The sequence below is a fragment of the Eptesicus fuscus genome, chromosome 8 (genome assembly GCF_027574615.1).
Source record: "Eptesicus fuscus isolate TK198812 chromosome 8, DD_ASM_mEF_20220401, whole genome shotgun sequence".
Lineage (NCBI taxonomy): Eukaryota > Metazoa > Chordata > Mammalia > Chiroptera > Vespertilionidae > Eptesicus > Eptesicus fuscus.
In genome coordinates this window covers 72,440,095-72,452,744 of record NC_072480.1, presented here as the reverse complement: position 1 = coordinate 72,452,744, position 12,650 = coordinate 72,440,095, and the positions used below count along the sequence as shown (strand labels likewise).

Genomic DNA, 12,650 nt, shown 5'->3' with positions numbered 1-12,650 from the left:
CTGCTTGGTTTTGCTCCTGGGTTTCAAAGGATAATGAAGCAGCATGGCCTAGTGGAAGTGCCATGGTCATGAGAAGGGCCTGACACTATTTTTTTATTCAGCCATGTTTCTCCCTTATGCCATTATCTATATCACTGTGTCCATATTCACATAGTTTAAAAAATAACAAATTTCTTCCTTAATTTTCTGAAAGTTGCTGTAGAGACAGGAGACCAGGGCTTTTTGGAATGTATGCCTTTCTCCTGTTGAAAATCACTGCTGACCATAGGTGTGGTTCTTAGCATGGTCCCTGGTACAAGGTGAGGGATCACCACACCTTTCCTTTCTGGCTGGTCCTGAATGTGATGCCCTGCAAATATGATGGAGGCTTACATCATGCAGTTAAATGCTTCCTTAAGGAAAGATGAGTACTTTGCAAGTGAATACAACTACAGTGTGTGCTTATCAGTAATTAGCCACTCAGTTTCCTGGCAAAACTTTATAAAGGCCAAAAAACCCAATGGTTTTGAATGGGAGGAATTATGCTGGCCCAAACTGTGTGCTGTGGGTCCCTGGCATTAGAAAGGACACTTTGTGAGATGGGTGAGTAGAAAGAGTTTTGTAAAGAACTGAGGACAGAGAAGGAAAAGGTGGGGAGGCACAAAAGAAATATCCTCTTAGCTAAAAACTATGCATGCATGTCCCTCAGGAACATTTACAACAGAGGAAAAAATAGTTTTATCTCATATCTTTTCATGGTAATGACTTTATGTTTGACTTCAGAAGGGAATTACTTTCTGAGACTTGATATCATTTGAAAAAAAAATTAATCGTGCTTGAAGAATGAGAATGACATAACACAAAGAATCCAGGGTTTGGGAGAAAGGAGACATGGTTGATTCCTGACTCTGAGACTCATTAATTTCTGTGATTATGGGAAAATCACTTAATCCCTTAAAGTCTCAGATTGCTCATTAGTAAAAGGGGTTCACCTGCTTCACTTGCCTGACAGAGAGGGGAGGATTTGGGGAGGAAAGAGATGTCAATATGATTCACCAATAGAAAACAGTCACTTACAAATACTAGCTATTAATATTATGAACACACTACCATTAATAAATGTTCCATAGCATTTCTGAGTATATATGAGGTCACACACTCATACCTAGAATTACCACTATCATTTTGGTTCATTTTCCTCCTCTGGCCTTTTGCACTCTTTATACCAGAGATCCTATAAGTTAATACTGAATTCCCATGTGAGGAAGAGAAACAAACGGAGATAATCCAGGGTTTCGTCATGGAGCTCCCAGGCAGAAAGCTTATCTTGCTCTGATTCCATGCAAGGCAAGTAGTGTCTTCTCTTCTCTCTCTTTTCCCCTCAACATTCACAGCTGTATCCTAAAAGGACCATGTACACTGAATCTGCATGTCTTATTGGTTCTTCTGGCTGCCATGTCTATTCTACTTCTGCACTTGGAAAACTCCATCCACTTGTTGTTATTCATTGCTCTTCCTGATTACCTGTCTGCTCAGCCAGACTTTCCTAGACTCTCACGGGCCAGTAAGGATACCATGTGTACACATTTGATGGGGTTCAGGGGCCACTTGGGGCTCAAATCTGGACCCACTAACAGTTTATGACCTCTGAACTAAAGCCTCTCTCCTCCATTAGAATTTCACTCATTGACAAACATGTCTGTCTCCTACACTGTCTGTGACAGCCAGATTTCTTTCTTGGTTTTTTGGATTCCCAGGAACAGGCCCTGTGTTTACATTAAACGAAGGCTTATTGGATGACTATAGGGAATTAGCTCTACAAGTTCATGCAAGTCCCATTTACAGGCCCCTGGTTGCACAATTTCTCTGTGTGAATTCCTGGGTATTTATAGGGAGAAGGTGCTGTAAATTATGAGAAAATTGTTACAAACGTTCAAAACATTCACAGACATTCAAAATCAAAAACTCATTTTAGAAACATCCAATTAATATGCTCTGAACATAAGTAAATTTGGCTAATGATCACTTTATTAAAATTGAAAGCTTACTTCTAAGTGGAGATGAATGAAATATTTGGGGAGTTAGAACCACTGTATACCTGCAAGTTCCAAATGTAGATACTCTCTGTTACTGCACAGGGATCAAGAACTTGGTGAAAATACTCTTTTCTCACACACAGATATATTCTCCTTACGTCAAAGGCCAGGTTCATTAACATGGCAGGAAAAGAAACTTTAGCAGGCTAATCGTTGCCCAATTCACTTAGTGATAAATGGGGAACTTGCTTCTCTGGGGATATTAAGCTTGTCTTCCCAAAGGACTTACTCATTTGGAAAATGAGGGGAATTTAGCGTTGATTCAAAATGGTTCCAGAATGCAGAGGAATGCCTTACTTTCACAGGAAGGAGACTTTATGTGAGGCAGGAATGCAGACAGCAACACATCAGTAAACTATGTGCTTGTTCTGTCCACGCCCTTTATAATTTTCATGAAGCCTCGGGCCACCACCCCTTACAAATAAATCACCATGGAGAGAAAGCTTGCAGGGAGTGAGAAAGATTAACAGCTCTGCACAGCATATAGTGCTAAGAGAGCCTCTGTATAAGCAAGAAGCCTACGGGATGTCAAGCTCTGCATCCCATTAAGGAATGGCCAGATTTGCATAAGGCAGACCAGTTTCTTATTCTGCAATCTCATTAGAATGTGTCAGCGATTCAATGAAGACAGTGCAGAAAGTTCTGTCTCAAGCACAGGAGCAGAGAATGGCAATTTACAAACACTTTCCACGAACAAGTCATAGATTACGGCCAGTAATTCCTTGATATTTCAGTGAGTTTTAAGCATTTTTCTTCTTGTTACTTAACAATGAATAAGTAACTGTACTTAATTTTTCAGAGAAGCATCTAAACCTCAGAGAATGCTAATTTAAGATGCAATTGTGTGTCTTTGGGAACGTTGATCTTCCATACATAAGTCTGTTTAGATGCAATACTTAGAACTCTACACTTTTTGGATGGTAAGAGAAGGGGTAGTCTGCACCAGCTACCCATGTCTGGGTTTGTGTCTCAAAGCCTATGTGGAATATTTGGCAGGGCAGTGTTGTTTTTGGGGAAAGCTAACCCCCGAGAATTATTTTGTTTCTGTCATGAAAAAGTGATGGCATGGCTTCCAGGGGCAGGCTTCTGTCGAGAGCAGCAGCATCATGTGCTTTTTTGTTATTGTTTGTTTGTTTTGTGTTTGTTTGGTTTTTGTTTTGTTTTTTTACTAGAACGAAGCACAGGTTCTGTGGAAGGGGTGCCAGTTTATAGACTGGGAAGGAGTAAGAGAAAGGGTAATGAATTAACTTAGCCCTGGTTGAGTATGAGATGTGTGTGGGCCATTCAAGTGAAGATGAACAGAGGAAGGTAAACAGGTGATCCAGAGTTTGGGGCAGGGCTAGAGATGTGGGTTTGGGCATCTTTAGGGTAACTATGAAGTTAGGGGAATGTCTGAGATATGAAATGCTCACCAAAGATCTCTCTGTACTAAAGTAACTTAATAATAAATATTTGTGTTTTTTCTAAAGAACTTATATAATAAAATATTTATAAGTATTTATTAATAAATTGATTTGACATTGGGTTGTACTTCAAAAGAATCCAATAGTGGAGGAGGGGACTGGGAAGAGAAGAGATAAAATAGGGTTGGCCATGGACAAAATTCATTAATCTATTCTCTCTACTTTCGTAAATGTTGAAATTTTCCACTGAGCCAACTTTAAAAAGAATTCCTTGTTAAACAAATGACCCTGCAGAATGAAAATAACATATTGTAAAAAAAAAAAAACAAAAAACTGCTTATATAATACTCTGACTTAAAACATCCATTCTTATTCAAAATGTTTATGCAATAAAATATTTGGAAATTAACAGTAATTTCCACTTATCTTAAGTAATTCTTAAGTAAAAATGCCAAAAGGGCTAAATCTATCAAATATATTTATATGTCAAATTGCTATTTTTTAACTAAGTTTTTCACTAAGTATTTAATAACCAGCTACTATATGCAAAGAAACATTACACGTTATTTTTGTTGACATCACTTTAACTACCTATCTATATCTTATAAACTAAGGATGCACAGTATCAGAAAGCAATGGGATAATTAAAAAATACATATATTCTGTGATTCAGATTTTTCCTTAATTCAGCCTGGCTCTCCTCCACTTCTCCAGATTCCTGAGGTGTGCTGCATTTTTGTCAATGTTCTATCATCTTGATCATTTTCAATGAGTGGAGAATAACATGTTTCTTTTATTTCATGTTCTAGATACATGCAACTAGACGATGTAATGCCATTTGGAGCAATAGAGCACCCTAGTGGCCTAAGCAAGACAATGAATCTTCCCTTGCACTTAAATCAGCTCTCATAATATTTGAAACTAGGCAACTAGAAATAATTAGCATGATAATATTAGCCATATTATATATGAAAAACATTTTGTGAATATATGGAATAATTGTATCTAGAAATACATAGATAATTAAACATTTAGTCATTCTTAATTTTAAGGGCCAAGTGGCTCCCACATGGTATTCCAAAATTGTATATGTACACCCATGAGCCGTAGAGTACATGTTTGGCATATTTGAGTTTGTGGAACAGTTTTCTTCATCTAAATTGGATAACTCGTAACTTACTGCACCTTACGTGAGCAAATATGAATTTTAAAACCTTATTCTTGGTTTTTTTTTTCCCCTCTACAGTCCAGTCCTAGGCACCCTTGTGTATGTAGCTAAGAGAATTCTGTCCACCGGGGACAGAATTATTGTGTCTAAGTCATTCTCTGTCTTTTATGAGCAGGGTGACTTTGAGGAAGTAAATTAATCTCTCTGTGACTTAATTTTTCCATCTGTAAAATGGAGATAATAGCAGCAGGTATCTTTAGTCTTGTGAGAATGAAACAGGTTATTAAAACGATGCCTGGGGCATAGTGAGCACTGCAGCTCCTTGCTGCTCACATCTTTCCTCTCAGGCTGCAGTCACAACTATCATCTGCACAGCCACATTTTGTCTATAGGTGCATTCTGGACTCTTAGATGTAGTGTGATTCTCTATGGCTCAAATGGAATATCTAAGTGTCTATAGAAAATGAACCGTTTTAAGGAACATAATATTTATGAATCATTACATTCAAGTTTATGGAGTACTGATGAAGCAGAATTACACACCAAAGGACCTCATTTCTTATACACAACTCATTGTATTTTATGTTTTAACTGGAAATACCTATAGCAGGATAATAATGAGCAGTTCAATTTCCTCAAGGTCACTTTCCAAAGACGTGAGGAGATTTTGAACCATTCTTCAAAATTTGCAAAAAAAAAAAAAAAAAGGTGTCCCCATATCACAGCTGTATAAGAAATGAGCTGTAATTAATTTAGGTGCCTTGAGGGTGAATTAGCCACCCACTGGGTGATTTGGTAAGAAAGCTATTTCAGATGAAAATAAGAACATCTTTAAATATAAAGCAGGTAAAGTAGAAGATTTAAAACCTTAAAGGGAAGAAGTCCCAAGACTATAGTAAGTCATTAATAACAGCCATTCAATTCATTCAGAAGAGAATGGATTACTGACTTAAGGATCCAATTATGTAAACCTTAATAATCATATATGCAGCTCCAGTGATTAGCTCCAGCATTAAGACTTTTTTTTTCATCTACATCTTATCTTTAGGCCCCTTTACATTCTTAAAACAACAACAACAACACACACACACACAAAAAAAAACAACACAAAAAACTTGTAAACTTATTTCTCACATCAGAGCCCATCAAGAATCACACAGTTCTCAACTGTATAGTTGGAACTCCCGTGATCTGATGTGTGAGGATGACCCAGTCTCACATTGCTAAGTTTTCTGTTATTATAGCTACTGTGCTGGGACAGGAGTTGCTAATTTATGTATTTATGAGAAAGTCCTAAGTGGCTCAAAGGAATCTTTTCAAATTAAAAAGTGTTTTGTAAAAGCCCACAGTAGAAAAATAGATGTTTTATAATTTTAGAGTTGAACTAACAATGTTGTACCTGAGGTTTTAATGTGTGTTCTCAAATACTGGTTAGTGGCCACCATAGGAAAGTACAATCAGCAAATTCATGCACCATGCCCAGAGGCCTCACTGTAATTCTCACGAGGCTCTAAATCCTATACATAGGGTTTTCCAAGTGATGAAGCCTGTCTAGAAATGCATTAACTTCACTTTCTTAAATAGAGCCAAGAAGAATTCACCCAAGCCCCATCTATAGTAAAATGAGGTTTATGAGGTTTTAATAAACTTTTAGTTCTAAAAGCAAATGCTAATTTGTTCATTTAATGCTTTACTCTCAGATTCCATTTTGTCCTTGGAATGAAACATATGACTTGTGAAATTCAAACATTCTCCTATTTACAAGGACAATTTCATTTATTAATGGCCTATAATTAAGAACAAATTGTTAGCTAAACAAACAATTAGCTTGTCTGAAGAATAAATAGGAAGTAGGTTATTCATTCATTTGCTAAGTGTTCTTAGCCTTGACCTACTTTTCACTTATTCAGACTGCTTTCTCAATTTTCTAGAGCTTTTGTAACTAACGTAATTTTCCTAATTAAATAATGTAAGCTAACATTTATGTATTTTCTCTAGGGGAAAGAGCAGGCTAATGTATACATAAAATGTTATAACATAAGTCAAAATTTTACTTCCAATTCTACCACATGATCCTAAGGAAGGTATTTAGCCTCTTCACCTGGAAGTTTTCCATTTCTGTAAAGTGAGGATGTTAATAGTTGCCATCTACCTCAGGTTAACAGCATCATAACTCAAGGGACCTGCTACAATTTCTTTAAAGAAAATATGCTGTAGCCCAGCTGGCATGGCTCAGTGGTTGAGCATGTACCTATGAACCAGGAGGTCATGGTTCATTCCCCCCGCTCCCCTTATAGAATCTGCCAAAATGAAACCTTTGGCACATAAAGGCAACTTCATCTGAATGAAGTAGCATGTCGTTACTTACAATTGGCTTTTTCTGTTGTTAGTTACATTTTGCTTTTATGAACACCATATAAATATATATATATCCTATATAATAAAAGCCTAATATGCAAATCAACCGAATGGCGGAACGACCGGTTGCTGTGACACGCACTGACCACCAGGGGGCAGACGCTCAACGCCAGTCAGTGTGTTCCCACAGGGGTAGCACCGCTCATCCAGAAGCCAGGCTAGGGGGTATAGCTCAGTGGTAGAGCATTTGACTGCAGAAGCCAGGCTCACGGCTGGTGAGCACAGCAGCTGTGGCAAGAGCTTCTCCTACCTCCGCTGCAGGTGGGTGGTAAGGAGCGAGGGGTCCCAGACTGTGAGAGCCCTAGACTGTGAGAGGGTGTAGGCCAGGCTGAGGGACCCCCCCCCCCCCACCAGTGCACGAATCTCGTGCACCGGGCGTCTAGTATATATATATGTATATATACACACACACACATATATACCACCTACCTAATAAAAGAGTAATATGCAAATTAACCATCACTCCGCTACACCCACAAGCCACGCACACCAGTCACGCCCACCAGGAAACCATCTGCTGGAGGCTTTTCCAGCCTTGGGCACCAGCGGGAGCCTGCGATGGGTCGCAGGCTACTGGGGGTCAGCTCCTGCGATCCGTCGCAGGGAGGCTGGGGTCCGGCCAAGCCCAAGACTGGGAAAGCCTCCGGCGGAGGCTTTTCTGGCCTTGGGCACCAGCAGGGAGCCTGCGATGGATCACAGGCAACTGGGGGTCCGCTCCTGTGAGGGGGTCTGCTCCTGTGGTGGATTTCAGGGAGCTGGGGTCCCCTGCCCAGGCCTAAAGCTTTGGCCAGAGGCTTTAGGCTTGGGTAGGGCATAGCCGGTGATTGGTGTGAACTATAGAGGAAACACCTTTTCTGACTGCACATTGGCTAAACTTCCTGTATGCCACTGGTAATATTCTTAGTAACTTAGGTAATGAGAATCCAAAAAGCTGATCTAGGGTTTTTCCACCACACTTCTGGAGAAAAAAATGAAGGTCCGCTGCTGGAGGGCTAAGAAATGTCATATCCTGCCCTAGCCGGTTTGACTCAGTGGATAGAGCCTTGGCCTGCCCACAGCAAGGTCTGGGTTGATTCTGATCAAGGGCAAGTACCTAGGTTGCAGGCTCCTCCCTGGTCGGGGCCCAGATCAAGGCTCATGAAGGAGGCAACCAATCAAAGTGTTCCTGTCACTTTGATGTTTCTCTCTGTCTTTCCCTTTCTCTTTCACATTCTCTAAAAGTCAATGGAAACATATCCTTAGGTGAGGATAAAAAAAAGAAAGAAAGGAAGAAATGCATATCCTATGAAAGACACATCTTGAAAATGCCTAAAGAAAGTTGTCATTTTTTCTTGGTGAAGGGACTGGGGTCGTGTTGATGAAAACACCTTGGTGGCTGTGGTGACTGGCAGTGGCTGCAGCAGCAGGGTAATGGGGCTGGTGCCTTCCCCTGACCAGCCTAGTTGCCTCCCACAAAGGGAGGCCAGACTGCGGCTTAGGCCCACTTCCCATGGGGATCGGGCTTAAGCCATCAGTAGGACATCCCCTGAGGGCTCCCAGTATGTGACAGGGGGCAGGTTGGGCTGAGGGACCCCCCACCCCCAGTGCACGAATTTCATGCACCAGGCCCCTAGTGTATATATATACACCATTCAGGCTGCCACATCATGGCACTGAGCACACTTGAGTGGACTGTCAGTGCAAACCAAGCCTTAGGCTGAGAAGACACAGATTTAGTAGAACTGAGTTAAATGTTCCTCAGGTGGAATATGAGCAGAAGAAAGTCATTCATAAGAAACAATATAAATGTGAGCAATATCACATGTAAGATCCTATCTAATAATAGACAAATATGCAAATTGACTGCACCTTCGCTATGCCCAAGCCACGCCCACCAACCAAGCCACGCCCACCAACCAATCAGGATGAATATGCAAATTACCCCCAACAAAGATGGTGGCTAATTTGCATATCAAGACAGCATAGAAAGAAGCCAAGAGCTGCAGAAGGGAGCAAAGCTGCAGAGAAGCAAGCAAGCAAGCCGGGGGGGTGGAGAAGGGAGGAGCGGAGGCGGGGCCAGGGGAGAAGGAAGGAGAGTGGGCTGGCGGAGAAGTTAGAAAAGCAGGGGGGCAGGGGACAAGGGAGGAGAGCAGGCAGGGCAGGGTAGAGTGCAGCAGGAAACCCTATTGCAGGATTTTTCCTGCAACGGGAACGCTAGTAGTAACTGAGTAGGTAATCATCCCAGAAACCAGGAGTGGAAGTGAGACAGACAGCAAGACAGAAGGCCAGACAAGAGTCAATACTGAAATGTAAATCAAATGGGAATTGACAATGTAGAATGCTACAAAAATACCAATTCCATGGTCTAAAGAAGTATTGTTAGAGGGGAAAAATAATCGGTAAAATTGAACCTTGCTCTAACACATATCAACTCATAAGAATTTACTGAATCCAGTTTTAATGCTATGTATTTTTATATCATGAGCCTTCATCTGAAAAATGGAAATATTCATACTTGCCTATTTGGCCATATTGGTTGCATAAAATTTCTCTATGAATGACTTCCACAATCACCTCAAGCATTATTTAAATTAGGTATATATGTATATGTGTATACCTGTACATCTACATCCCCCAACATCCATCCGTCCATCCATACATCCATCCATCCATCCATATCCATCATCCATCTCAATGAGCATACCTTCAGGCTCCCTGATTTTTCTTCCCGCTGCAGACTTCCGAAGTACGCTCCTTCCAGAGTTAAAGAGGCTGGTTAGCTCGTCCAGGGGGCTGCTGAGAGGCCTGGAGTTCGGCGGGCTGTAGGGGACTGGAGAGGAGGCGTTGGAGTTGGCCTTCCTATGGTCCACTCTAGCTGCTGCCTTCCCGGGGGAATGAGGAGCCTTGGAGAAAGAGCTGCACGGGCCCGCTGCAGGAGCAGAGTTTGGCTTTTGCTGCCCTTTGGGCAGATCTGGGTTTGTGGCTGCCTTTGCGGTGTGCACCGCGCCCGCCTCGGGTGGGAAGGTGAAGTGGCGGTGGGCAGCAGCAGGCGGCGCAGGAGGCGGCGGTGGCGTGGGAGGCGGAGAGACTCTGTGAGACCCGTTAAACATAGGGAGGCCAGGGGACGCGGGCCTGTCACCATCCCCCTTTTGGCTTTTGGAATACTGTGGCGACAGAGGACTGGAGCCTTCGGACTGCACAGGGTACTTGAGGTTGGTTTCCAGGACTGGCAGCTTTTTCACCTCTAGGGGCGTCAAAGGCGATTCATCCGAGGCTGGGGAGCAGGTGACAGGGGTTGGGGGGAACACCAGGAGCGGGGGCCGGTGAGGGAGCAGGTTGGGGAAGGGGGCTGGGATGTCGCAAGTGTCTTTGCAGGGCCCTGGTGTCCGGCAGCTGGCGTCTCTGTCCTCCAAGGTGATGGGGCTCGGACGCTCACACAGTAACGGGAGTGACACTGACGCCCAGGCGCCCGCCACCTGGCCGCCCCCGTCCTCTGGGGGCGCCAAGTACTTCATCTCTTCATACACCGCTTCCCCCTGGTCGGGGCTGCCCGCGTGGCCCACCATCTCTATGTAGACGGGCTCCAGCTCGGGCTCTGTCTCGGTCTCAGAGTGTGCGGGGGGCGCAGGAGGCGCGGGGACCCCCAGCATGGCCCCCAGGGCGCACTGTGGGCCCCCGGCTCTGTTCCGCGTGCCTGGGACCCCCACCGCCCCGGGCCTGGCGCCCGAGATCTCCTCCGAGGAGCCGCTGAGCTTGGTGTGGGGACTCCGCTTTGGCTTCCGAGGAGGAATCTTCTTCATGGTGCTGTAGTCATCGCTGTGCGGTCTGGGCCGGGTGAGCACTGAAGGCGGATAAACAGACATGGGAGGTGTTAGCAAGACTTCGGGGCCAAACCGGCACAGGACTGGGGCTGGCGGGGGCTGCCCTTGCCCACGGGGCTCCTGCAAGTCCCCAAGGATCATGACAAAGGCCTGCATCTCCCCTTCCGTCAACCCCAACTCCCCCCATGACCCTAGCTCAGCCAACACTTCTCAAGACTGCCACTAGAAAGGGAGTTTTGATCTCAGAGCTGCAGGATAACTTCCATCACGAAGGAAGACATTCGGTGGACCATAAGGGGTCCAGGGATTATCAGCCACGTGCAAACTGGAAGTGCCCAGGGATATGGCCACGCAGCAGGGGAACACACTTCAGAGCAGCTGCTGGAACCTACCCACACCTGTATTTTTAGGGTCTGATAAAGGTGTGACATGAGAACAGGCTGAAGTGGTCCCCGAGACTTTAGAGATGAGAAAATGGAAAGCTAGGGAGAACAAGCAAATGAGCTAGTCCGTGGCAAATGGATGCTTTTTGTAGGAAATGAGTAAGCTTGATTATTTCAAGGGTATGAAATGAACAAAACAAAATGCCTACATGCATAAAGAGATTATTATTTCGTTAAAGAACTTTGTTATTAAAATGATGCCAAGGGTGAATTGTATAAATAATCAGCATATTTGAATCCTTAACAGAAACACATATTTAACAGGAAAATTAAGACTAAGATCTTCTAGCCGTGGCTAGGAAGCTCAGTTGGTTAGAGCAGTCATCACCGATACACCAAGGTTTCGGGCTGATCCTTGGTCAGGGCACATACAGGAATCAATCAATGAAAGGAAAAACAAATGGATGTTTCTCCCTCTCTCTCTCCCTTCCCCTCTTTTTCTCTCATATCAATTATATGTAATTAATTGTATATAAAACTATGAACTTCTAAAGTGGAAATTTCTGAAGTTGAGAAAAAGGGAAATATTTAGAAAAACAAATCAGCATAATATTAGTAACAACTAATTTTAAAAGAGGCAGAAAAACTATTTAGAAATTATTTTAAAACATTTATTGAAATTTAAGTTTAAAAAATTCCAAGATTTATTTTATAATATACTTTATTATAAATTATAATAGATATTTATTAAATAAACAAAATTTCTCTGAAAACTGAAATGTTAATTTTAGGAAATTACATTAAGTCTTATTGAAATATCAAAACTCAAAAATATTAAACTATGTCACTAATTTGGCACTTTACTGAGAGAATTATTGATAGAAACATATCTAACTTTTCTCTGAGTTCTTGAGTTATTTAAGACAGGCAGATTTTCTCTCACTATGACAGCACATCTGACATCAGCAAATGTCCCCAGGTTGGAGGATATAACAAAGTTAAATGGATTATATTAAAGGCTTTTTTATGGCTGAGTAGTGTTCCATTGTATAAATGTACCAGAGCTTTTTATCCACTCATCTACTGATGGGCACTTGGACTGCTTTAAAATCTTGGCTATTGTAAATAACACTGCAATGAACATAGGTACATATATTCTTTCAAATTAGTGTTTCAGGTTTCTTTAGATATATTCCCAGAAGTGGAATCGCTGGGTCATAAGGCAGTTCCAATTTTAATTTCTTGAGTTAACTCCATACTACTTTCCACAGTGGCTGAACCAATCTGCATTCCCACCAACAGTTCACCAGAGTTCTCTTTTCTCCAAATCCTCACCAATGCTTCCTGTTTGTTGATTTACTGATAATAGCCATTCTGACAGATATGAGGTGATATCTCATTGT

General features: G+C 42.3%; 1 protein-coding gene across 1 annotated transcript in view; it reads right to left on the bottom strand.

Annotated features, from left to right (window-relative positions):
* The window catches only part of MYO16 (myosin XVI), a 421,185-nt gene that overhangs the window by 65,277 nt on the left and 343,258 nt on the right, over positions 1-12,650 (bottom strand). The window contains exon 31 of the mRNA XM_008143943.3: positions 9,748-10,884. Coding sequence (XP_008142165.3) covers positions 9,748-10,884 — 1,137 coding nt within the window. The remainder of the gene's footprint in view (positions 1-9,747; positions 10,885-12,650) is intronic.